Source organism: Papio anubis, chromosome 15 (genome assembly GCF_008728515.1).
Source record: "Papio anubis isolate 15944 chromosome 15, Panubis1.0, whole genome shotgun sequence".
Taxonomy (NCBI): Eukaryota; Metazoa; Chordata; class Mammalia; order Primates; family Cercopithecidae; genus Papio; species Papio anubis.
In genome coordinates, this window is record NC_044990.1 from 1,127,969 (window position 1) to 1,155,259 (window position 27,291).

Sequence of the window (27,291 nt, forward strand, 5' to 3'; positions counted from 1 at the left end):
GTTTGGAGGAGAGTTGGTATTGTTTTTTTTGACCATTTTGGTGTTTATAGCCTGTTGAATTTTAGGAAAGGACTGAAAGGTAACGAGAACCTGAGAACTGAATCGTGTTGTTACTTTCATGGAAAATAGTGCTTCCCCCCCCCCCCCTTTTTTTTTTTTTTGGAGACAGAGTCTCTCTGTCACCCAGGCTGGAATGCAGTGGCACAATCTCGGCTTACTGCAATCTCCGCCTCCTGGGTTCAAGTGATCCTCGGGCCTCAGCCTTCTGAGTAGCTGGGATTGCAGGCGTGTGCCACCACGCCCAGCTAATTTTTTGTATTTTTAGTAGAGATGGGGTTTCACTATGTTGGCCAGGCTGGTTTCAAATTCCTGACTTCAAGTGATTCACCCGCCTCAGCCTCCCAAAGTGCTGGGATTACAGGCGTGAGCCACTGTACCCGGCCAACTTTTTTCCTTATTTTTAAAATAATCTTATCTTCTGGTTATGAAATACTATGTGATTATTATAGAAAATTTAGAAAAAAATTATAGAAATCAGAAAATATGTCTCCTTACCCTAGTAACTAGAAATAATGTGACCATTGTGAAGATTTTGGTTTGCTTTCAATCTTTGGTTTTTAAAAATATAATTTAGAGCATTTTTTATATTGTTTTATATCCTGCTTAATCTAAATGCTAATACTTTATGTCATTATAAAAATATAGGCTGGGTGCAGTGGCACACCCCTGTAATGTCATCACTTTTTGAGGCCAAGAAAGAAGGATTACTTGAGGCCAGGAGTTTGAACCCAGCCTCGGTAACATAGCGAAGACCTCATCTCTATAAAAAGCAAAAAAAAATTAGCCAGGCACCATGATGTGCACCTGTAAACCTCAGCTCTTAAGGAGGCTGGGATGGGTCACTTGAGACCTGGAGTTTGGGGTCACATTGCGCTTTGATCCTACTGCTGTGCTCCAGCCTAGGCGAGAGACAGAGTGGAACTCTGTCTCTAAAAATATGTATATGTAAGTTTTAGTAACCACAAAATATTTGTGTGGAGTACTCATTCCGCTACGTATTTTTTTCATCATTTACATGCTTTTTCTTTGTTTTGAAGCTATAATAAATACGTATATTTACATTTTTTATTTTTTCCATAGGGTACTTATTCTCAATTTTTTTGGTCTCAGATTTACTCTTAAAATGAAGACCCCAAAAGTTTCTTTTATTTCTACTGTTAGATATATTAAAAAGTAAAGGTTTAGCCAGGTATAGTAGCATGCACCTGTAGTCCTAGCTATTCAAGAGGCTGAGGTGGGGCTGGGCGTGGTGGCTCACACCTGTAATCCCAGCACTTTGGGAGGCCAAGGCAGGCAGATCACTTGAAGTCAGGAGTTTGAAACCAGCCTGGCCAACATGGTGAAACCCCATCTCTACTAAAAAAATAGAAAAGTGGCCAGGCGTGGTGGCATGTGCCTGTAGTCCCAGCTACTCAGGAGGCTGAGGCAGGAAAACCAGTTGAACCTGGGAGGCAGAGGTTGCAGTAAGCCCAGATCACTGCACTGTACTCCAGCCTGGGCAACAAAGTGAGATTTGTCTCAAAAAAACAAAAAAAAGAGGCGAGAGGTGAGGTAGGAGGGTCACCTGAGTCCAGGAGTTTGAGTCCAGTCTGGGCAACATAGCAAGACCTAATGTCTTTAAAAAATAATAATAATGGATGGACGTAGTAGCTCACATCTGTAATTGCAGCACTTTCGTAGGCTGAGGCAGGAGGATCACTTGAGCCCAGGAGTTTGAGGCTACAGTGAGCTATGATCACAACACTGCACTCCAACCTGGGTAACAGAGTGAGACGCAGTCTCAAAAAATAATAATTACCCCGGGTGTGGTGGCTCTCACCTGTAATCCCAGCACTTTCAGAGGCTAAGGCGGTCGGATCACCTGAGGTCGGGAATTCAAGACCAGCCTGGCCAACATGGTGAAACCCTGTCTCTTCCAAAAATACAAAAAAAAAAAAAAATTAGCTGGGCGTGATGGCATGCTCCTGTAGTCACAGTTACTTGGGAGGCTGAGACATGAGAATTGCTTGATCCCAGGATGCTGAGGTTGCAGTGAGCTGAGATCATGCCACTGCACTCCAGCCTGGGCAACAGAAATTTTTTTGTCTCAAAAAATAAGGTAAAATCTTAAGAAAAATTAGAACTATTCATTTCACAATAATTACCTATTATATAACATAAATAACATTTATAATGAAAAATAACTATTTTCGGCCGGGCGCGGTGGCTCAAGCCTGTAATCCCAGCACTTTGGGAGGCCGAGACGGGCGGATCACAAGGTCAGGAGATCGAGACCATCCTGGCTAACACGGCGAAACCCCGTCTCTACTAAAAACACAAAAAATTAGCCGGGCGAGGTGGCGGCGCCTGTGGTCCCAGCTACTCGGGAGGCTGAGGCAGGAGAATAGCGGGAACCCGGGAGGCGGAGCTTGCAGTGAGCTGAGATCTGGCCACTGCACTCCAGCCTGGGCGACAGAGCGAGACTCCGTCTCAAAAAAAAAAAAAAAAAAAAATAAAAATAAAAAAAAAAAAAAGAAAAATAACTATTTTCAAAGAAATTTAGTGAAAAGTAACATTGTCTTACATTTTTGCAAATCTCTTTAAAATCTAGCTTAATAGAAGACAGATATACCTAGCTTCTCGCATGTATTTCTGTATTGAGTCTGTTGCAGTATTTTATTTTGCTTGAAGTGTAAGAAGAAAATCTGGCCTCACATAGATAGGTGGTTGGAGAAGGGAGGACTATTTTCAACGTCTTTTTAGATGTGGATAGTTTTCTTTTGATGCAGCACCAAAACTTGACAATTAGTAGTTTTCGAGGTTGTTAGAATGTGGGATTTGTAACCATATAATTCAGTTTTCATCACGAGGTGCAGTGGCTCATGCCTTGAAATCCCAGCACTTTTCGAGGCCAACGCAGGCGGATCACTTGAGGCTGGGAGTTTGAGACCAGCCTGGCCAACATGACAAAATCCCGTCTCTACTAAAAATGCCAAACATTAGCTGGGCGTGGTTGTGCATGCCTATAGTCCTAGCTACTGGGGGGCTGAGGCATAAGAATCACTTGAACCTGGGAAGCAGAGGTTGCAGTGAGTTGAGATCACGCCCTTGCACTCTAGCCTGGGCAACAGAGTGAGACTATCTAAAAAAAATTTTTTCATAGTGTTGGGATCCCACTGTGTTTCCTGGACTAGAGTGCAGTGGCATGATCATAGCTCACTACAGCCTCAAACTTCTGGGCTCAAGTTATCCTCCCACATCAGCCTCCTGAGTAGCTGAGACTACAAGCGCATGCTGTAACACCCTGCTAGTTTTTTTTTTTCTTTGGTAGAGACAGGGGACTATATTTGGTACAGACTGGTCTATTAGTTTAAAATCTATTGATTTTGAATGGATTTTTAACCTTTGTATTACTTAATAATGTGCATTGGTTATTTGGAAAATATTGGTTCACTCAGATCCTCCTAAATGTTGACACTTTAGGAAGCTGTCAAGTTAATGGTAGTGGATACAAGTTTTCAAAAATTCGCCTTTTTTTTTTTTTTTTTGGCCAGTGACAGCCCTCAGGAGGTCCTGCGAACATGTGCCCGAAGTTTTCAGAAATTCTGATTTTTCACATGAAAGCTCAGATTTTCTCATCAGCAACAAATACTCTGTTTTCTTGAAGTGATAGACTCTTTTGATTGATTTTTGAGAAAATATCTCCAGTAGTCATAGTTTGTCATTTTTTCAAGTAAAAATGGTATTCCATGAAAAGTGGCTAGTTCAACTTAGAGTCCAGCAACTGTTTAAGCACTTTTCTGCTTTTCAATAAGATAACCTTTGTAGTTTGGTATGAAACAGAAATGCTTTATGCATATTACCCAGTTTGTCATACAGAAAATTAAGACGTCAAAGGCTAAAATTTAGTGAAATTATTAATAACTTTCACTGTTTCACCAAAGACATCTGTAGTAAAGATGATTTTTGTCCCTGGTTCCTGGAAGAGAGACTCTGAATCCTTAAAATTTCCAAGTATCTTTGCTATACTCATAAGCTCCTTGGATCATACCTGAATTTATGCGAAGAGATGAGATGACTCACAGTGGGGTCTAGACACTAGAAAGATGAACGATAGGATTGAAATTTGGGTCTTTGAGCCAGCCCAAAGTCTGGGAGGGGAGGGGATCTGGAGCTGAGTTCAGTCATATGGCCAATGAGTCATGTCTACGTAATGAAACCCAAATAAAACACTGTAGACTTTGAAGTTCAGTGCAGCCTTTTGGTTGGTGAACACATCGGCGTGCCAGGTGGGTGATGCTACTGCTTCCACTGAAAGCTGGCCCGGAGATTCTGCATTTGGGGCCCTCCCAGACCTATGAGCCTCTTCATTTGGCTGTTTCTGATTTGTATCCTTTGTTTAAAAAAAACAACAAACAACTGTAAATGTAAGTATAGAGCTTTTCCTGAGTTCTGTGAGTCTTTCTAACAAATTATCCAACCTTGGGAACCCCTCCCAGATTTGTGGCCAGTTGATTAGAAGTGCAGCTGGTATCTGAAGTGAGGGCAGTGTTGTTGAGAACCAGGCCTTTAAACCTGTGAGGTCTGATGCTGACTTTGAGTACATTAGCATCAGAATTGTTTTCCATATATACCAGTTGGTGTTAAGATAACATTCATAAGTGAAGGTGACACTTTATTTTTCACAAATGCGTACTAGTGAAAACTGCTAGTACGGTTTAGTTCCATTGCCAGAAGTTTTGCATTTCCATCATTAATGCAAATGCCACGTAGTACAAAAAGCAATAAATCTTGGTATTACTATGGAAATAGTTTGACTTCACACATTACCTTTTGTTTCTTTTTCTAATACAATGCTGAATACAAGTAGACTATAAAACATTGTTTTGTTCTTGACCTCAGGGAAGCATTGGACATATCATTATTAGATCATATTAAATATAATTATCTGTTAATGCTTATATGTCATTTAGTAGTTTGTTATTTGGGGTAGTTTCTACTGTTGCATTTACAAACTGTTTCTCATAAACATCTCTAAGTTTGGCACCCTTATTTTCTTGAGAAGTTTTTAGAAGTAGATTTGCATTCAAGATGTCAACATATTTTTAAAGCATCCGATGGTTAATACAAAATTCCCCCTACCACCAAATTGTGTTACTTTTCCTGCAGCATTAGAGTTTCAGCTGGGTGCGATGGCTCATGCCTATAATCCCAGCACTTTGGGAGGCCGAAGTGGCTGGATCATTTGAGGTTAGGAGTTCGAGACCAGCCTGGCCAACATGATGAAACCCTGTCTCTACTAAAAATACAAAAAATTAGCTGGGCCTGGTGACAGCCACCTGTAATCCCAGCTGCTCAGGAGGCTGAAGCAGGAGAGTCGCTTGAACCCCGGAGGCAGAGATTGTAGTGAGCCGTAGTGAGCCAATATTGCGCCACTGCATCCCAGCCTGGGCAGCAAGAGCGAAACTCCATCTCAAAAAAAAAAAAAAAAGGGTTATTTTTCTATATTGTAAACACTCCTTAACAAGGAGGTGTTACTATTTAAAGCTTGCTAAACTGAAAGGTAGTATCATCATAATTTGCATATCGTTTACCATTGACAAATATATTTGAAAATTTTTTTTTTTTTTTTTTTTGAGGCGGAGTCTTCACTCTGTCCCCCAGGCTGGAGTGCAGTGGCACCATCTCGGCTCACTGCAAGCTCCGCCTCCCGGGTTCGCGCCATTCTCCTGCCTCAGCCTCCCGAGTAGCTGGGACTACAGGCGCCCGCCACCGCGCCCGGCTAATTTTTTGTATTTTAGTAGAGACGGGGTTTCACCTTGTTAGCCAGGATGGTCTCGATCTCCTGACCTCGTGATCCGCCCGCCTCGGCCTCCCAAAGTGCAGGGATTACAGGCGTGAGCCACCGCGCCTGGCCTATATTTGAAATTTTTAATAAATTTTCTCAAATTCACGTCTGTCACCCATTTATTACTATGTACATGTCTTATTAATAGTTAAACCTGAGACAACATAGAACACTTGCAATCTCTAGGTTGTGTTAAAAGCAATGAAGGTGTCAAAGACTTTGAAATAATGTCCATTGAAAATCATCCTTTTGAGTCTATTTTTACTTATTTATTTTTTGAAACAAGGTCTGGCTCTTTCACTCAGGCTGGAATGCAGTGGCACAATCTTGGCTCACTGCCAACCTCCACCTCTCAGGCTCAAGCCATCCACCTACCTCAGCATCCCAAGTAGCTAGGATTACAGGTTTGCATACCACCATGCCTAGCAATTTTTTTTTTTTTTTTGAGACGGAGTCTCACTCTCTCGCCAAGGCTGGAGTGCAGTGGCGCGATCTGGGCTTATTGCAAGCTCCGCCTCCTGGTTTCACACCATTCTCCTGCCTCAACCTCCTGAGTAGCTGGGACTACAGGTGCCCGCCACCATGCCTGGCTAATTTTTAAAATATTTTTTAGCAGAGATGGGGTTTCACCATGTTAGCCAGGATGGTTTCGATCCCCTGACCTTGTGATCTGCCCGCTTCAGCCTTCCAAAGTGCTGAGATTACAGGCATGAGCCACTGCGCCCGGCTCTTTTTTTTTCTTTTCTTTTTTTTTTTTTTTTGAGACAGAGTCTCACTCTGTTACCCAGGCCAGAGTGCAGTTCACTGCAACCTCCGCCTCCCAGGTTCAAGCCATTCTCCCGCCTCAGCCTCCCTAGTAGCTGGGATTACAGGCGTGTGCCACTGTGCCCAGCTAATTTTTGTATTTTTTGTAGAGGTAGGGTTTCTCCATGTTGCCCGGGCTTGTCTCGAACTTGTGAGCTCAAGCCATCCACCTGCTTTGGCCTTCCAAGTGCTGGGATTATAGGCATGAACCACCACACCATGCCTGTTTATTTCTTTCACTCTTTGTTTTAAAATAATTTCTTATGTTTTAGATATTGTTTGTTTGTTTTAGATGTCATTCATGTTTATGTAAGTAAGTATGAATTCCATCTTATATAAATAAAAGATCTTTCATGGAGTTTAAAACTAGAAGCCTTGCTATATATTTCTTTTATGTTTTAGTCTTCAAGACCATTTTTCACATTCTGAAGTAAATTAACATTGTATATTTGGGTTAATAGATGTTTTTTAGTATAGAATCATAATATAGACTGATATTTCACTATACAAAAACATTCCAGTACGGTAGCTCACACCCATGATCCTAGCACTTTGGGAGGCTGAGGCGGGTAGATCACTTGAGGCCAGAGTTGGAGACTAGCCTGGCCAACATGGCAACACCCCGTCTCTACAAAAAATACAAAAATTAGCCAGGCGTGGTGGCGAGCCCCTGTAATCCCAGCTACTCAGGAGGCTGAGGCAGGAGAATCGCTTGAACCCAGCAGGCGGAGGTTGCAGTGAGCCAAGGTTGCGCCACTGCACTCCAGCCTGGGCAATAGAGCAAGACTCTGTCTCAAAAAATAAATAAAAAAAATCTGTAGTTAGCTACTATACTGTCATTTCACTCAAATTGTAGGCATAATTGAGAATTATCAACGTTGTTTGAAAGAGATTTTGATTACTCTTGGATTTATTTTTATTCTTGTCATCCCTTTATCTCATTAATTTAACACTATATTTGATATTTTTTGGTCCGGGGTGGAGACAGGGTTTCCATATGTTGCTCAGACTGGCCTTGAATTTCTGGGCTCAACCAGTCCTTCCACTTCAGCCACCTAAGTAGCTGGGATTACAGGCCCACAACGCTGCCTGGCTGTTTCAGATATTTTCTCTTCACCTGATACATTTGTGACTTAAAAATTTTAGCAGACTGGACGTGGTGTCTCTCACTCCTGTAACCTCTTAGCACTTTGGAAGGCCAAGGTGGGCGGATTGCCTGAGCTCCGGAGTTTGAGACCAGCCTGGGCAACATGGTAAAACCCTGTCTCTACTAAAATACAAAAAAGTAGCTGAAGGCTGGGCCCGGTGACTCATGCCTGTAATCCCAGCACCCTGGGAGGCCGAGGAGGGTGGATCACTTCAGGTCAAGAGTTCAAACCAGCCTGGCCAACGTGGTGAAACCTTGTCCCTAAAAATACAAAAATTAGCCGGACATGGTGGTGTACGCCTGTAATCTCAGCTATTTGGGAGGCAGAGGTAGGAGAATCGCTTGAACCCAGGAGATGGAGGCTGCGGTGAGCTGAGATCACACTTCAGCCTGAGTTGATAGAATGAGACTCTGTCTCAAAAAAAAAAAAAAAAAAAACAACTTTAATAGAAAGACTGTGGGCCGGGCGCGGTGGCTCAAGCCTGTAATCCCAGCACTTTGGGAGGCCAAGACGGGTGGATCACGAGGTCAGGAGATCGAGACCATCCTGGTTAACACGGTGAAACCCCGTCTCTACTAAAAAATACAAAAAACTAGCCGGGCGAGGTGGCGGGCGCCTGTAGTCCCAGCTACTTGGGAGGCCGAGGCAGGAGAATGGCGTGAACCCGGGAGGCGGAGCTTGCAGTGAGCTGAGATCTGGCCACTGCACTCCAGCCTGGGCGACAGAGCGAGACCCCGTCTCAAAAAAAAAAAAAAAAAAAAAAGACTATTACTCTATTTAATAGAATGACTTGTTTGACACTTATATAAATGGAGCAGAAGGTCATGATAACTGCATTTAAATTATTTTGCTTATGATATAGGACAATGAGTTTCTATTGTTTATGAAGTATGGATGAATTTACATTCCTGAGTTCTCTGAAGGTCTGTTTTGGGGGACAAAAATTATAGAACTGTGTCCTTTAGATAATAAGATTTAATCTACAATTCTGGAGAGAATGTTAGAAAAACTTTCAGGTTAAAGGTGATGCTGAAAAACGAGTGAATGTTGAAAGCTTTTTTTTTTCCCTGAGACAGAGTATCATTTTTCCATCCAGGCTGGAGTGCAGTGGCGCAGTCTCGCCTCACTGCAACCTCTGCCTCCCGGGTTCAAGTGATTCTCCTGCCTCAGCCTCCCAAGTAGCTGGGATGACAGGCGTGTGCCACCACACCAGGCTAATTTTTTGTATTTTTAGTAGAGATGGGGTTTCACCATGTTGGTCAGTCTGGTTTGAACTCTTGACCTCAAATGATTCACCCACCTCGGCCTCCCAAAGTGCTGGGATTACAGGCGGAAGCTGGCAGCACCAAAAGGAAAACCAAAACAACTGGCCCTTCATAAAGTACACGTAAAACTGCATTCTGTTTTATGAAAATAGGTTTCGCCAGGCACGGTGGCTCGTGCCTGTAATCCCAGCACTTTGGAAGGCCAAGGCGGGCGGATCATGAGGTCAGGAGATCGAGACCATCCTGGCTAACACGGTGAAACCCCGTCTCTACTAAAAATACAAAAGTTAGCCGGAAAGTGGTGACAGGCACCTGTAGTCCCAGCTACTTGGGAGGCTGAGGCAGGAGAATGGCGTGAACCCGGGAGGCAGAGCTTGCAGTGAGCTGAGATCGTGCCACTGTACTCCAGCCTGGGGGACAGAGCGAGACTCCATCTCAAAAATGAAAAAAAAAAAAAAAAGAAAATAGGATTATATTTGTTAGAAAGGACCATTTAATTCTTTTTTTTTTTTTTTTTTTTTTTTTGAGACGGAGTCTTGCTCTGTCGCCCAGGCTGGAGTGCAGTGGCACAATCTCGGCTCACTGCAAGCTCCGCCTCCCGGGTTCACGCCATTCTCCTGCCTCAGCCTCCCGAGTAGCTGGGACTACAGGCGCCCGCCACTGCGCCCGGCTAATTTTTTCTATTTTTAGTAGACACGGGGTTTCACCATGGTCTCGATCTCCTGACCTTGTGATCCACCCGCCTCGGCCTCCCAAAGTGCTGGGATTACAGGCGTGAGCCACTGCGCCCGGCCAAGGACCATTTAATTCTTTCTTTAACTTTTAAGGTATACTATGTTTCAGTGAAAGTTCTCCAGTTCTCACATACTGTTGTATAAACAGTACAAAAAAAAAAAAAAAAAAAGCTCATGAGAGAAAATACCTAAACTTAGAATTTGCTCTTACCTCTGTCATATTTTTGTTGCATTATAAACATTTCTGACCATGATACTCTAGGGAGTTGCACTTCTGATACCTAGCTAAGTCCTATCCCTCTTGCTGAGAATAATTGGGGAAAAAATGACAAAATGTGTAAAGTATCTGTTTAAAGACATCAAGAGCTACAAATAACAAATGGAAAAATTAGGGTTCCAAGATCTGAGAGAAGAACTGGGGCTGTTTTTCCCTGTTGAATATGCATTCAGTTCCAGAAAAGGCTGCAGAGAAGCTAAATGGAGTTTTCAGTAGACACTGAGGACTCACTAAGAGGAGTACTGATAAAAACCGCCTTCCGACCTATGGATTGAAATACTAACATCATCCAGAGCCTCACAGATTGTTGTAATTTTTCATATAAAAATAGGCCAGGCGCAGTGACTCAGGCCTATAATCCCAGCACTTTGGGAGGCTGAGGCGGGCGGATCACGAGGTCAGGAGTTCAAGACCAGCCTGACCAATGTGGTGAAACCCCATCTCTACTAAAAAAATACAAAAATCAGCTGGGCATGGTGGCACACATCTGTAGTCCCAGCTACTCAGGAGGCTGAGGCAAGGAGAATCGCTTGAACCTGGGAGGCAGAGGTTGCAGTGAGCCGAGATCGTGCCACTGCACTCCAGCCCAGGTGACAGTGCAAGACTGTCTCAAAAAAAAAAAAAAAGTAAAAAGTGGCCAGGTGGGCCGGGCGCGGTGGTTCACGCCTATAATCCCAGCACTTTGGGAGGCCAAGGTGGGTGGATCACGAGGTCACGAGATCGAGACCATTCTGGCTAATACGGTGAAACCTCGTCTCTACCTAAAATACGAAAAATTAGCTGGGCATGGTGGCAGGCGCCTGTAGTCCCAGCTACTCGGGAGGCTGAGGCAGGAGAATGGCGTGAACCTGGGAGGCGGAGCTTTCAGTGAACCGAGATCGCACCACTGCACTCCAGCCTGGGCAACAGAGCAAGACTCTGTCTCAAAAAATAAAAAAAGTGGCTAGGTGTGGTGGCTCACGCCTATAATTTTAGCACTTTGGGAGAGCGAGGCAGGAAGATCGCTTGAGTGCTGGAGTTCAAGATCAGCCTGGGCAACAGAGTGAGACTTTGTCTCTACAAAAGATAAAAAAATTAGCCAGATGTGATGGCATGCACCTGTTGTCCAGCTACTCAAGAAGCTGAGATGGGAGGATCGCTTGAGCCCAGGAGTTCAAGGCTGCGGTAAGCTGTGATCATGCCACTGCACTTCAGACTGGGCAACAGAGTGAGAAGCTGGGACTACAAGCGAGCGCCACCACACCCAGCTAATTTTGTTTATTTTTTGTGGAGATGGGGTTTTGCCTTGTTACCTGGCTGGTTTCAAACTCCCGGGCTTCAAGTGTCCCAAAGTGCTGGAATTAGAGGCATGAGCCATTGCACCCTGCCTAGGCTGAGTCTTAAACTTCTGGCCTCAAGTGATCCTCCCACCTTAGCCTCCCAAAGTGCTGGGATTATAGGCATGAGCCTATAATCATGTCCAAAAGCTGTTTTTGAAGAGAGATTACAAAATAATTTTTTATTATAGGGCCTTGTTTCTCAAAGCTTCACCATCATCTGAGAGTTGGTTAGAAATGCAGAGTATCAGATCTCTTCTCAGACCTACTAATTTAGAATCTGCATTTAAACAAGATTCCCAAGTGATGTAATATGGACAGTAAAATTTGAGAAGCACCTCACCTATAAGTAATACCGTACCATTTTGAAGCTAACAGTAATTTATGATACTGCAGCTGCTGTGTAAGGCTAGGAAAGCTGAGTCTTTCCTAAGTAATCCACAGCCTGGATTAATGCCTGAGAAGTAATGTTTTAGAAGACTGGGAAATAATAATAGATTTATATTAAACTATTATGTCTAAAGTATTTTGAAAGTAAATGTACTAATGTCTACAATTTACTTGAAATACATAGAAAGAGAGGGATTGATTGTTTAGTGGTATAAGTAGACAGACAGATGTGATTAGGCTGGGAGTGGTGGCTCACGCCTGTAATGCCAACACTTGGGGAGGCTGAGGCAGATGGATGACTTGAGGCCAGGAGTCCGTGACCAGCCTGGCCAACATTAGAGAGGGAAACACCCTCTCTACTAAAAATAGAAAAAAAAAAAATCTAGCTGAGCATGGTGGTGTGCACCTGTAATCCCAGCTACTTGGGAGGCTGAGGCAGGAGATTCACTTGATCCTGGGGGACAGAGGTTGCAGTGAGCCGAGATTGTGCCATTGCACTCCAGTCTGGGAGAAAGAGAGAGATTCTGTCTCAAAAAAAAAAAAAAAAAAAAAGTGGCTAATATTTTTTGAGTGTGCCTGTGTGCCAGGCATTACTTTATCTCATGTGTTCTTCATAGCACTCTGATGAGTTAGGTGTCCTCAGTTAGTATATTTGTATAATCTATTACGCTCAGTAGATATTTGAACCTGGAGTCTGACTTAAGAGCTGATGGCTACCACATTACACAGTTCCAGACGCCAACATTTATTATTATTGTTGGCACAGTGGAGTATCATTCACTTGAGATACAAAGTGGATAGTTGCCCTGGGATTGTGCATCAAGAGTGTTTGGCCTTAACCACATGTTTATACGCCTGCCTCATCTGTCTCTTAAACTCTTAAATGAAAATGTAAGTTATTTTTCTGATGTACATTTTGATTTGTTTCTTGTTTCATTTTTAAGATTCCTGGATCTCCCAGTCAGCTTCATTTCCCCGTAATCAGAAACAGCCAGGGGTGGATTCTTTATCACCAGTGGCCTTACTTCGTAAGCAGAATTTCCAGCCTACAGCCCAACAGCAACTTACTAAACCAGCTAAAATCACTTGTGCAAATTGCAAAAAACCTTTACAGAAGGGACAGACAGCTTATCAACGAAAAGGATCAGCTCACCTCTTTTGCTGTACCACCTGCCTTTCTTCCTTTTCTCATAAACGTACTCAAAACACACGAAGTGTAATATGTAAAAAGTAAGCAGTACCTTTCAACATTTCTTCATGTAGTCGAATACTAATGGTATAAATAAGTAATATAATTGCAGAGCTGGATAGATTTATGGGTAGAATTGTTGCAGGAGTGTCTTCAAGTTCATTGAGCTTGAGCTCCTAGAATATATCCAAGCCGTGGACTAGTATGTGCTGTATTTACTCTTGGCAGAAAAATGGAACATAAGTATGAAAATTAATTGCCCTCCTCCCTGCTACTACATTTGCCTCCCCTGCTTCCCCATCTTACACCTTAGTTCTATAAATTTATTACCAGCATTTTTGTTTGTTGGTTTGTTTTTGAGATGGAGTCTCACTCTGTTGCCCAGGCTGGAGTGCAGTGGCACGATTTCCACTCACTGCAACCTCCACCTCCCAGGTTGAAGCGATTCTCCTGCCTCAGCCTCCCGAGTAGCTGTGATTACAGGTGCCCGCCACCACGCTCAGCTAATTTTTTGTATTTTTAGTAGAGACAGGGTTTCATCATGTTGGCCAGGCTGGTTTTGAACTCCTGACCTCAAGTGATCTGCCCACTTCGGCCTCCCAAAGTGCTGGAATTACAGGTGTGAGCTACTGTGCCCAGCCTATGACCAACATTTTTGAATGCATCTAAAAATCTTAAGAACTTGTGGCAAGGTTCTTGTGCTACGAAAGATTTTTATCTCTGACTCTTCTCGTTCTATATCGTTTAAGAACTCTTGGCAATAAAGCCAAAAGTGGATTTGCTGCATCCAAAGTTATACTTGATTTCTAGTATTAAATCATAAGAAAATGAAAAATGGCAATTATTATTAGTGTATTTGACTTGTATTAAAATGCAGTGTTCTTAAATTGTGTGTCTGTACCTTCTGTTTCAGAGATGCATCTACAAAGAAGGCTGATGTTGTTCTTCCAGTAGAATCAAGCAGATCCTTCCAAGAATTTTGTAGTGCATCTTGTTTGTCTCCCTGTGAAAACAACCGAAATCTTAAAAAAGGAGTTCTTAATAAGTCAAGATGTACAATTTGTAGTAAATTAGCAGAGGTCTGGATTTTTATATCTAAGTTGTTTAGGCTAACAGTGATAATTTTAACTTTTAAGTACTATTATGTACTCTTTCATCTACATAATGCACATGTTCTGGATGTATAACGTGAAGCTGAAAGGAAGAATAAGGATATGTTAGAACTATCCTATGGGATATTTTATAAATAAAATTCCATTTGCATAGCATCGAAAGTACACATCTGTTTCTATGGAATTAGTTGTGCTCATAAACAAGGCAATTGTTTTATGGTGGGTTTTGTTCTTCCTGATGACATTCAATAAAACTGTAGTCTCAGGAGTTGGGGGTCAAGGGCTGAAAAACTACCTTGGGGCCGGACGTGGCGGCTCACGTCTGTAATCCCAGCACTTTGGGAGGCCGAGGCAGGTGGATATCTTGAAGTCAGGAATTTGAGACCAACCTGGCCAACGTGGCAAAACCCCATCTCTACTAAAAATACAAAAATTAGCTGGGCATGGTAGCGTAAGCTACTTGGGAGGCTGAGGCAGGAGAATCGCTTGAACCAGGGAGGCGGAGGCTGCAGTGATCCAAGATTGCGCCACTGTACTCTAGCCTGGGCAATAGAGCAAGATTCTGTCTCAAAAAAAGAAAGAAAAACAAAAACAAAAACAACATACCCATCTAACAAGCCTGCACATGTATCCCCTGAATCTAAAAGTTAAAATTAGGAAGCAGCAGATCCTGGTACAAGAACACATGGAACAAGTGGAGTGAATGTATGCTGTTTGCTTAACATTAAGTGATACTGCGGTCTTCCCATTTCTTAGAAGAGAAGAAACATGCATACAGGCAGTCCTCACTTTATAAAGTATTTGGTAACTAAATTTGGTGTTGGTTACCCTGAGTCATGCCTATGAAGGACATGATTTTATCGCAGTTACCAGCGTGAGAACTACCCTGCTTCTAGTTATACAGTTCCCATCCTGACTACAGATCATATTGATTCCCTCAGCTCCCTCCGCAAATGTTGTAGGGCAGTGAACTTGACTTAAAATACTGACTAAAAATTGTTGATCCTTGGAGATGAGTGACTCACACATATAATCCCTACTGCTTAGGAGGCTGAGACAGGACGATCACTGGAGTCCAGGAGTTTGAGGTGGAGTGAGCTATGATTGTACCACTGCTTTCCAGCCAGGATGATAGAGCAAGAGACACTATCAAAAAAAAAAAAAAAGATTGTGACCCGTTTCTTTTAAGTGGGTCACGTCAAAATCTAAACCAAAGCCAGGTGTGGTGCTGCAAGCCTGTAATGTGAGCTACTCAGGGGGCATGAGTGGAGGGCTTGCTTGAGCCCAGGAATTCGAGCCCAGGGTAACATAGTAAGAACTTGTCTCAAAAGTAGAGTTCATTATCTGTTATTTCGGGAAGTTATTATTGATTGTATTGCTTTCCTATTAATCTTTTCCTCTTTTGTAAAATCAAAGTGATCTTACAAATAAAGGAAAAAATAAAATATGTTTTTAAAAAATCTTTTACCAGCAAGGCATGGTGGCTCATGCCTGTAATCCCAGCATGTTGGGAGGCCGAGGTGGGCAGATCACTTGAGGTCAGGAGTTCGATACCAGCCTGGCCAACATGATGAAACCCCGTCTCTACTAAAAATAAAAAAATTAGCCGGGCATGGTGGCAGGTGCCTGACCTACTTGGGAGGGAGGGTGAGGCAGGAGAATCGCTTGAATCTGGGAGGCAGAGGTTGTAGTGAGCCGAGATTGTGCCACTGCACTCCAGCCTGAGTGACAGAGTGAGACTCCATCTCAGAAAAAAAGAAAAAATCTTTTCCCTGGGTATATCTTCCTCTGAGATATGATTAGGGATTCTTTGCTTCTGTTACAGAAACTAGTTATCTCGTTGCTTGCTGTGCTAAACTAGTTACCTCATTGCTTGCTCTTCTAATCTGGTTCATATATCTTAGTTAATGAATTCTGGTTTTTCTTTTAGATTCGCCATGAAGTCAGCGTAAATAATGTAACACATAAACTGTGCAGTAACCATTGCTTTAATAAGTACAGATTGGCCAATGGTCTAATAATGAACTGCTGTGAACACTGTGGAGAGTACATGCCTAGTAAGAGTACTGGAAACAACATCCTGGTGATTGGAGGTCAGCAGAAGAGATTTTGCTGCCAAAGTTGTATTAACGAATATAAACAGGTAATTCTTTTTAAACAGCTTTAAATGATCAAATATATAGTAGCTTCATCCTTACAGCTTACATGAACCAGATTTATCTTAGAATCTCATTTAATTCCATTCTGTCATTGTGTCATTGGTTTGTCCCATCTCAAATATTCAAGTCTATAGATTGTTGTAAGCTTGTTTTAAAAGTTTACTTTGGGCTGGGTGCAGTGCCTCACTCATGTAATCCCATCATTTTGGGAGGCTGAGGCGGGAGGATTGCTTGAGCTCAGGAACTTGAGACCATCCTGGGCAGCACAGTGAGACCTAATCTCTACTAAACATGTTTTAGAATTAGCCAGGCATGATGGCATGTGCCTGTAGTCTCAGCTACTTTGGAAGCTGAGGTGTAAGGATTGCTTGAACCTGGGAGATTGAGGCTACAGTGAACTATGATTGTACCACTGCACTCCAACTGGGCAACAGAGCGAAAGCCTGTCTAAAAAAAGAAAAAGAAAGAAAAAGAAAATGATCAGGTACAGTGGCTCACACTTGTAATCCCAGCACTTTGGCCAAGGCAGGCAGATCACTTGGGGCCAGGATTTCAAAACCAGCCTGGGCAACATGACAAAACCCCCTCTCTTCTAAAAATACAAAAATTAGCCAGGCAAGATGGTGTGTGCCTGTAATCCCAGCTACGTGGGAAGCTGAGGCATAGGAATCACTTGAACCCGGTAGGCAGAGGTTGCAGAGCCGAGATCATGCCACTGCATTCCAGCCTGGGTGACAGAGCAAGACTCTGTCTCAAAAAAAAAAAAGAAAAAGTTTACTCCTGGATGAAGTTAAAAGACTAATTTTTCGGCCGGGCGCGGTGGCTCACGCCTGTAATCCCAGCTCTTTGGGAGGCGAGGCAGGTCGATCACCTGAAGTCAGGAGTTTCAGACCAGCCTGGCCAACGTGGCGAAACCCGTCTCTACTAAAAATACAAAAATCAGCCGGGCATGGTGGCAGGCGCCTATAATCCCAGCTACCTGGGAGGCTGAGGCGAGAGAATTGCTTGAACCTGGAAGGTGGTGTTTTCAGTGAGCCGAGACCGCACCACTGCACTCCAGCCTGGGTGACAGAGCGAGACTCCGTCTCAAAAAAAAAAAAAAAAGACTAATTTTTCTTCTTTACCATTTAGCACTCTCCCTAAGCACTTGATAATTCTAGTCGCTCTACATTCTGACCAAAATTTGGAGCCAGGTGAGGTGCTTCACGCCTGTAATCCCAGCACTTTGGGAGGCCCAGGTGGGAGAATGAGCTGAGGCCAGGAGTTCAAGACCAGCCTGGTCAACATAGCCAGACCCTGTCTCTCCAAAAAAGAAAAATTAAAATGTGGTAGTGTCTGTTTTGTCTATCAGTTCTTCAGCCCATTTTTTTTTATTGAATTGTCTTTTTGTTACTGAGTTGTAGGAGTTCTTTGTATTATTCTGGATACATGTATTTTATAAAATAAATGTATTTGGAAAAATTTTTTTTCTTCTTTTTTTTTAAAAAAAGAAAAAATAGCTGGGCGCGGTGGCTCATGCCTGTAATCCCAGCACTTTGGGAGGCCAACGGAGGCGGATCACCTGAGGTCAGGAGTTCAAGACCAGCCTGGTCAACATGGTGAAACCCTGTTTCTACAAAAAATACAAAAGGTTAACCAGGCCGTGGTGGTGAACACCTATAATCCCAGCTACTCAGGAGGCTGAGGCAGGAGAATCGCTTGAATCTGGGAGGCAGAGGTTGCAGGGGGGTGGAAGTTGCAGTGAGACAAGATCACGCCACTGCACTTCCAGCCTGGGTGACAGAGCAAGACTCCGTCTCAAAAAAAAAAAAAAAAAAAGACATATGCATAGTCGAAACTAGGCAGCCATGCCTCTCTCTCTCTCTCTCTCTCTCTCTCTCTCTATATATATATATATATATATATATTTTTTTTTTTTTTTGAGACGGAGTCTCGCTCTGTCACCCCGGGCTGGAGTGCAGTGGCGCAATCTCAGCTCACTACAACCTCTGCCTCTCAGCTTCAAGCGATTCTCCTACCTCAGCCTTCTGAGTAGCTGGGATTACAGGTGCTCACCACCATGCCCTGCTAATTTTTGTGTTTTTAATAGAGATGGAGTTTTGCCATGTTGGCCAGACTGGTCTCGAACTCCTGACTTGAGGTGATCTACCTGCCTCGGCTCCCAAAGTGTTGGGAATATAGGCGTGAGCTACCATACCTGGCCTAGATTTTCTTAAATCACTTGCTTGCTACTCTGATCCCTAGAATGAAGTGCTCATTCTACCATGTGTACTTCAGTAATACAGAGTAACTCAGTGGGGCACAGTGGCTCACACCTGTAACCCCAGCACTTTGGGAGGCAGAGACAAGAGGATTGCTTGAGCCCAGGAGTTGGAGAGCAGCCTAGGCAACATAGTGAGACTCCATCTCTACAAAAAATAAAAAATTAGCAGGCATGGTGGCACATGGCTGTAGTACCAGCTGTTTCGGAGCCTGAGGCGAAAGGATGGCCTGAGCCTGGGAGGTCAGGACTGCAGTGAACTGTGATCACAACATTGCACTCCAGTCTTCGTGACAGAGCAAGACCCTGTCTCAAAAAAAAAGAAAAATAGGCTGGGCATGGTGGCCACGCCTGTAATCCCAGCACTTTGGAAGGCCAAGGCAAGTCAATCATGAGGTCAGGAGATCAAAACCATGGTGAAACCCCGTCTCTACTGAAAATACAAAAAATTAGCCGGGCATGGTGGCGGGCACCTGTAGTCCCAACTACTCAGGAGGCTGAGACAGGAGAATAGCGAGAACTCGGGAGGTGGAGCTTGCAGTGAGCCGAGATCACACCATTGCACTCCAGCCTGGGGGACAAAGCGAGACTCCGTCTCAAAAAAGAAAAGAAAAAGTAACTCATCAACAGTTGGCAAAGGCCAGGCGAGGTGTCTCACGCCTGTGGAGGCTGAGGCAAGTTCATCACTTGAGCTCAGGAGTTTGAGACCAGCCTGGGCAACATGGTGAGCCCCTGTGTCTACAAAAAATTAGCCAGGTGTGGTGACACACACCTGTAGTCCCAGCTGCTTGGGCGGCTGAGGTAGGAGAATCGCTTGAACCTGGGCGGTGGAGGTTGCAGTGAGTCGAGATGGCGCCACTGCACTCCAGCCTGGGTGACAGAGTGAGACTGTCTCAGAAAATTATATATTAGCCAAGCATGGTGGTTCATACCAGTAGTCCCAGGTACTTGGAAGGCTGAGGTGGGAGGATCACTTGAGCCCAGGAGGCAGAGGTTACAGTGAGCCGAGATCATGTCACTGCACTTCAACCTGAGCAACAGAGTAAGACCCTGTCTCAAATAATAATAATAAATAAATGAATTAATAGTTGCCAAATATAGGCATGATATTTCTGTATAATCAGAATGTTTTACGTTTTATAAATGTGCTTCCCCACTCCACCCCAACCACGTGAGTATTTTCAAGTGATTAGTGGCAGCCTTCTGAAAAGGCCAACACAGAAAGCCTTAGTAATATATGAACACCATAAGAAAAAACTGAAATCTTGCACTTAGTAGCTTAGCGCTGAATAACATACACGTCATAAAATGTAAAGATAGAATCTTGATCTAAGCCAGTGCTTCTCAATCAGGGATGATTTTTGTCCCCATGGGGATATTTGGCAATGTCTAGAAACATTTGTGACTGTCACACCTGAGGGTTGCTGCTGGCATCTAGTGGATAGAGTCCAGAGGTGCTGCAAAACATCTGCAGTGCACAGCACAGTCCCTCACAACAAATAATCATCTTGTCCAAGAAATCCTGCAACCAAAGATAAGTGGATGGGTGATGAGTGTATGGTGAGCATGGTAAGAGGAAGGAAAGCAAAATTTTCATCTTCCTTATCGAGAAGTCAATACCTAAAGCTGGGAGGAAAAAAAGGTCAGTAAATAGTGATACAAACAAGTAACTTTGAGATTTGGAAATAAATAACCAAAGAATCAGCTAGAAAAGTTATGTAAGTGCTGGGCATGGTGGCGTGTACCTGTAATACTAGCTTCTAGAAAGGCTGAGGTGAGTGGGTCACTTGAGTCCAGGCGTTTGAGGCTACAGTGCACTGGGATCACACCTGTGAATAGCCACTGTACTCCTCCTGGGCAACAAAGCAAGGCCTTGTCTTCAGAAATTTTTTTTGCCAGGCGTAATGGCTTATGTCTGTAATCCCAGCAGTTTGGGAAGCTGAGGCAAGAGGATTGCTTGAGCCCAGGAGTTCAAGACCAACCTCAGCAACCTGGTGAGACCCCTGTCTCTACAAAAAAAAAAAAAAAAACTGAAAAATTAGCTGGCATGGCATGCCCCTGTGGTCCCAGCTACTTGGGAGACTGAGCTCGGAGGATCGCTTGAGCCTGGGAGGTCATGGCTGCAAGTGAGTGAACCATGATTTCATCACTGCACTCCAGCCCGAATGACAGAGTGAGACTATCTCAAAAAATATATATATATATTTTAAATGGTATATATTTTAAAAATTGTTTTATTTTAAAAGGTTGTAAGTGGTTAGCTTCTGGTAAAGGGGAAGTGGGTAGAGGTGGTAGGGAACTCCTATTTGTTTTAATTAACCTGGTATGACTAGTTGGTGTTTTATACTAAATGTATCTGTTTTTTTGTTTTGTTTTGTTTGTTTGAGACAGGGTCGCTCCGTCTTGTCACCCAGGCTGGAATGCCGTGGCTTGAGCTCTGCTCACTGCAACCTGCGGCTCAAGTGATCCTCCCACCTCAGCCTCCGGAGCAGCTGGGACTGCAGGCTTGTGCCACCACACTCTGCTGACTTTTGTGTTTTAACCGGGTGTGGTGGTGCATGCCTACAGGGGTTTTGTGGGGTTTTGTCATATTGCCCAGGCTGGTTTTTAACTCATGGGCTCAAGCAATCTGCCCGCCTTGGCCTCCCAAAGCGCTGGAATTGCAGGCATGAGCCACTTTACCTGGCCTATATATGTAATTTTAAAGTGTTAAAGATACTGAAGTTTGGAGAGCATTTACCCCAGTCACACTGCTAGATTTGACCCACATCATTCATGTACACTATTGCCTCCAATAGAAACCTTCATTAGTGTGCACTGTTGCCTCTGATAGGAATATTTACGTACACATGTGCCTCATCCCCCACCCAAGAAGCCAAGAAGTCCCCTGAGGCCAAGATTTATATCTGCTTTAGTTCAATAATCTCCGGCCAGGTGTGGTGGCTCATGCCTGTAATCTCAGCACTTTGGGAAGCTGAGGCGGGTGGATCACCTGGAGGTCAGGAGTTTGAGACCAGCCTGACCAGCATGGTGAAGCCCCATCTCTACTAAAAATACAAAAATTAGCTGGGTGTGGTGGCAGGCATCTGTAGTCCCAGCTACTAGGGAGGCTGAGGCAGGAGAATGGCCTGAACCTGGGAGGCGGAGCTTGCAATGAGCCAAGATCGCGCCACTACACTCCAGCCTGGGCGTCAGAGTGACTCCATCTCAAAAAAAAAAAAAAACATTGGGATCAGCAGAAAAGAATGTTAGCTCTGGCCTATGGGCATGCCCTCCTCCAGGCTCCTTAGGAAGAAATTTAGAAAAAAGAATAGTGGTCAGAGTTCAGTCCTCAGTTCCCCTTTATCTGGGGTCCACATGCCAGTGGATGCCAGCAGACTTTTGGTAGAGGTCCAGAGTTTTTAAAAACAACTCAGGGACATATATTAAGATGTTAACTTTAGTTTCTCTAGGGAAGAAAACATCTGACTCTTTAACTTTCCCAGCTGTTGTTTTAAGCTATTATTACCTTTTTGCTTATTAATTTACTCATTTACTTTTCAAGGCTAGCTAGGTGCCTGGAATTTCCCTTGAAGGAACTCAAGGTTTTCCTTTATTTTTATGCTTGGGGATGCCCACAGGGGGTCCCTGTTCCATTTCAGTGTTCAGGGACAGTAACATGTATGGAGCTGTCCTCTCCTTTGATAACAATGCCTTCTTCTGAAATACTTCTGTATAAGCTGGATACACTGTGTGTATCTGTTCATGCCTGTGAATAGCCACTGCACTCCAGCCTGGACAATGTAATGAGACCTCGTCTCTTTAAAAAAATAAAGTATAGGCCGGGCGCGGTGGCTCACGCCTGTAATCCCAGCACTTTGGGAGGCCGAGGCGGGCGGATCACGAGGTCAGGAGATGGAGACCATCCTGGCTGACACGGTGAAACCCCATCTCTACTAAAAATACAAAAAAAAATTAGCCGGGCGTGGTGCGGGCACCTGTAGTCCCAGCTACTCGGGAGGCTGAGGCAGGAGAATGGCGTGAACCCGGGAGGCGGAGCTTGCAGTGAGCCAAGATCGCGCCACTGCACTCCAGCCTGGGCGACAGAGCGAGACTCCGTCTCAAAAAAAAAAATAGTAAATACATAAGCCAGTAACAATTGCTTATTATCAAGTATTATTACTTGTATGTGCTATACTTTGGTATGCCTGTCAGCATAGTAGGTTTGTTTAGGACAAATGGTGGAGTGGTGTGTGTTGCATTGCTACAAGATCACTAGGTGATAGGAATTTTTCAGCTCCATTATACTCTTACGGGACCACTGCCTTATATGCCATCCATCATTGAAATTCAAACTCATTGTGTCGAAAACTGAACCTCCAAACCTGGTTTCCTTTGTTTTCTATATCAGTAAATTAACCCACCATCCACCCAAATGCCCATTCGGAAACTTAGGGTCATTGTTTACTCTTCTTTCTTCCTTAGCCCCTAGAGCCAATCAATTACCAACTAATCCAAATTCTACTTCCTGAGCACTTCTCAACCCTTATCTCTACTGCTGTAATCCTAGACATAGCTAACATCATCTTTTGCCAGAATTACTACTCTAGTTTCTTGACTGATCTGTGTGCTGCTTGCTTCCTTACATAAGGTTGAGAATTCATAATACAATTAGAGCAATCTTTCCAAAGTACAAATTTGATCATGTCACATCTTTGCATTTATTTATCTGATCATATCACATCTCTGCATCGATTGATTGCAGAGTCTCACTCTGTCTCCCAGGCTGGAGTGCAATGGCACAATCTCAGCCCACTGCAACCTCCGCGTCCCAGGTTCAAGCAATTCTCCTGCCTCAGCCTCCCAAGTAGCTGGGATTACAGGCGCCCGCCACCACACCCAGCTAATTTTGTATTTTTAGTAGAGTCGGGTTTTCACCATCTTGGTTAGGCCGGTCTTAAACTCCTCACCTCGTGATCCACCCACCTCGGCCTCCCAAAGTGTTGAGATTACAGGCGTGAGCCACCGTGGCTGGCCTGTGTGTCCATATATTTTTATTTCTTTTGGGTATATACCTTGGAGTGGAATTGCTGGGTCATATGGTAACTCTGTTTAAACTTCGACAAACTTCCAGTTTTCGTTTTTTTGTTTTTTGAGACGAAGTCTCGCACTGTCATCCAGGCTGGTGTGCAGTAGCATGATCTCAGCTGGCTGCAACCTCCGCCTTCCAGGTTCAAGCAATTCTCCTGTCTCAGCCTCCTGAGTAGCTTGGATTACAGGCACCTGCTACCACACCCATCTAATTTATTTTTTGTCTTTTGTTTTTTGTTTTTTTGAGCCAGACAGTTTTCAAAAGTGGCTACGCCACTTTACATTTCCCACCAGGATCTTAGAGAGGTTCCAGTTTCTCCACATCTTTGCCAAGACTTTCGTTCTCCTTTTTTTTTTAAAGCATGGAGTCTTGCTCTGTTGCCCAGGCTGGAGAACAGTGGCATGATCTCAGCTCACTGCAACCTCTGCCTCCAGGGTTGAAGTGAGGTCTCTTGTGTCTCAGTCTCCCGAGTAGCTGCAATTACCAGTACCTGCCCCACTAGGCCCAGCTAAATGTTGTATTTTTAGTAGAGACGGGGTTTCACCATATTGCCCTGGCTGGTTTCAAACCTCAGACTTCAGCTGATCCACCTGCCTCAGCCTCCCAAAGTGCTGGGATTATAGGCGTGAGTCACCACACCCAGCCTCATTCTCTATTTATGATAGCCATCTTCTTCAATATGAAGTGGTACATTGTCACCTTTTTTTTTCCTTCTTCTTCTTTTGGGACAGGGTCTCACTCTGTCGTCCAGACTGGAGTGCAGTGCCGCGATCTCAGCTCAGCTTAACCTCTGCCTCCCGGGTTCAAGCGATTTTCCTGCTTCAGCCTCCCGAGTAGCTGGGATTACAGGCACATGCCAGCATGGCCTGGCTAATTTTTGTATTTTTAGTAGAGACAGGGTTTCACCATGCTGGCCAGACTTGTTCTCGAACTCCTGACCTCAAATGATCCACCCGCCTTGGCCTCCCAAAGTGCTGGGATTACAGGCGTGAGCCACCACACCTGGTCGTCATTGTCTTTTTGATAGGCATTTCTTTGATGCCTAATGATGAGCATGTGCTTATTGAGCATTTGAATATACATTAATTTTTTAAAGTTTAACCTAAAGTAAAATTGTAATCTATCTTTGTCCTCAGATGATGGAAACAAAATCAAAAAAATTAACAGCATCAGAAAATAGAAAAAGGAATGCTGTTAGAGAAGAAAATGAGAAACAATTCTGTGGATCGTCAAGTACACTTTTGAAAAAAATAGATGGAATCACAGAAAAAAAGGAAAAGACTTCAGAGCTACACCTTTCAGTAGAATGTGGCATGGATACATTACTGATCAAAGAGAATGTGAATTTACCTCCTTCTTCCACGTCAGCCATAGCTGATACATTTCAAGAGCAACTGGAAGAGAAAAATTTTGAAGACTCCATTGTACCAGTTGTGCTTTCCGCAGATCCAGGTACGTGGCCCCGAATTTTGAATATTAAACAACGGGACACTCTTGTTGAAAATGTTCCGCCTCAAGTAAGAAATTTTAACTTTCCAAAAGATAATACAGGGAGAAAGTTTTCAGAAACTTATTATACACGGATTCTTCCAAACGGTGAAAAAACCACTAGATCCTGGTTACTTTATTCGACCTCAAAAGATTCTGTGTTTTGTCTATATTGCAGACTCTTTGGGGAAGGAAAAAATCAACTGAAAAATGAAAATGGTTGCAAAGATTGGCAACATTTATCACATATTCTTAGTAAACATGAAGAAAGTGAAATGCACATCAACAATAGTGTTAAGTACTCAAAATTAAAATCTGATCTGAAAAAAAATAAAGCTATTGATGCTGCAGAACGCAGATTATATGAAAATGAGAAAAATGATGGTGCGCTGTTGTTGTACACATAATATACCTGATTTGTTTTTTGGCATGATGATCAGAATCTTACATTACTCAGAAAACATCTGTGCTGCAAGAGTCAGTACTGTCCTGTTGTAAGTCTCCTCTACAGAGTAACTTGCAACAGTTCCTTAGCAATAAGTATGTTAGCAAATAAATAGCAAAAAATGTTTCCATTCTAAATCTAAAACTAATTAGTTTCAATCATCATTAGGCAATGAAGATTAACAATAGTAATTGTTAATCTTCAAAATCTATCAATTTACACCTATTTAAAAATTGGCATTTAATGACTGCCATTTGACGGGTTTGGTTAATATTCAGTTCTTGGCCGGGCGCGATGACTCAACGCCTGTAATCCCAGCACTTTGGGAGGCCCAGGCAGGTAGATCAATTGAAGTCAGAAGTTCAAGACCAGCCTGGCCAACATGGCAAAACCTGGTCTTTGTTAAAAATACAAAAATTAGCCAGGTATGGTGGCACACACCTGTAGTCCCAGCTACTCAGGAGGCTGAGGCAGGAGAATTGCTTGAACCAGGAGGCAGAGGTTACAGTAAGCTGAGATTGCACCACTGCACTCCAGCCTGAGCAACAGAATGAGACTCAGTCTCAAAAAAAAAAAAAAATATATATATATATATATATATAGTGCTCTAATTACCTTAAAAGAGGAAAGAAAGGCTTGAATTGATCAATACTAGTTTGAATAAGATACTTATGTGAACAAGCATTCTCAACATTATTATTAAAGTAAAACTACTCAGTTTACAGAATGGGATCTGAAACTACAGCTTTTTGCTATTAAACCAAATACTTGTGATTTACTTCGTTTGAGCAAAATATTTTTATTTGAACAAAACAGCATTATTTGTTATGTTAATGATGGTTAATTTCCATTTTATTGGTTTTATTTTTGTTTTAATTTAATTTGTAAATGTTTTAGCATTTATTATTGTATGTGAACTATATTTACCTATTTTATGTTGATAAAAATATAAAAAATATTAAAATAAGTATATATTAAGTTAACCTTCAAGTGTTATGGGCTTTTTCCTCCCTGTGAAAAGAGATGGCATGCTTGAAATTTGAGACACACCAATGAAAATTAGGAATCTAAGTTATTTTAGATGGTCAGCAGCCCCATCACTGTGTATTTAGTAAATCTCCCTTCTGTTTCTGATTTCTGATGTCAATTTTATAATATATTAAATTTTTATATACTATTCCTGTGAAGCAAAATGGCATATGAGCAGCAACTAGAACACAGGGTGCATTCTTATGGGATGACACTAGGAATACTTGCAGACTCTCAACGATACCAGTGTATTTTGGAATACCCATGAGAATCATCCTCATTAACTTCTAACCATTTTGAATGTTTGTTTGTTTGTTTGTTTGTTTTAAATAGAGATAGGGTCTCACTATGTTGTCCAAGCTAGTCTTGAACTCCTGGTCTCAAGCAATCCTCCCACCTCAGCCTCCCAAAGTGCTGGAATTACAGGCTTCAGCCACCATGCCCGGCCACCATTTTGATTTTTGACAACTAGATCATTTAGTATTTTCAGACTTGGATCTAAATGTGGCTTTGGGATGTTTCCAAAAATCCAGTTTACTCTAGAAGCCCAGAGAATACTCTAGAGACATAGAATAAGTTTTGAAATTTGTTTGCAAATTATCTTTCTTTTTTTTTTTTTTTTAAGTTGGAGTCTTGTTCTGTCACCCAGGCTGGAGTGCGGTGGTGCCATCTCGGCTCACTGTAAGCTCCGCCTCCTGGGTTCATGCCATTCTCATG

The 27,291-nt window shown here is 43.0% G+C and overlaps 1 protein-coding gene across 17 annotated transcripts in view; it reads left to right on the top strand.

Annotated features, from left to right (window-relative positions):
- Positions 1-26,722, top strand: part of ZMYM5 (zinc finger MYM-type containing 5) — a 41,130-nt gene extending 14,408 nt beyond the window's left edge. For 13 of the 17 annotated variants that reach the window (XM_009191601.4, XM_021929476.2, XM_009191605.4 and 10 more), the window contains 4 exons: positions 12,766-13,051; positions 13,924-14,089; positions 16,053-16,265; positions 24,749-25,921. In XM_009191601.4, coding sequence (XP_009189865.1) covers positions 12,766-13,051; positions 13,924-14,089; positions 16,053-16,265; positions 24,749-25,507 — 1,424 coding nt within the window. In that variant the 3' untranslated portion in view covers positions 25,508-25,921. Of the gene's footprint in view, positions 1-3,593; positions 4,265-12,765; positions 13,052-13,923; positions 14,090-16,052; positions 16,526-24,748 lie in introns of those variants that run through there. The other 4 variants (XM_031655739.1, XR_639495.3, XM_031655743.1 and 1 more) reach the window with 4 other exon arrangements.
- Positions 26,723-27,291: the final 569 nt, after the last annotated feature.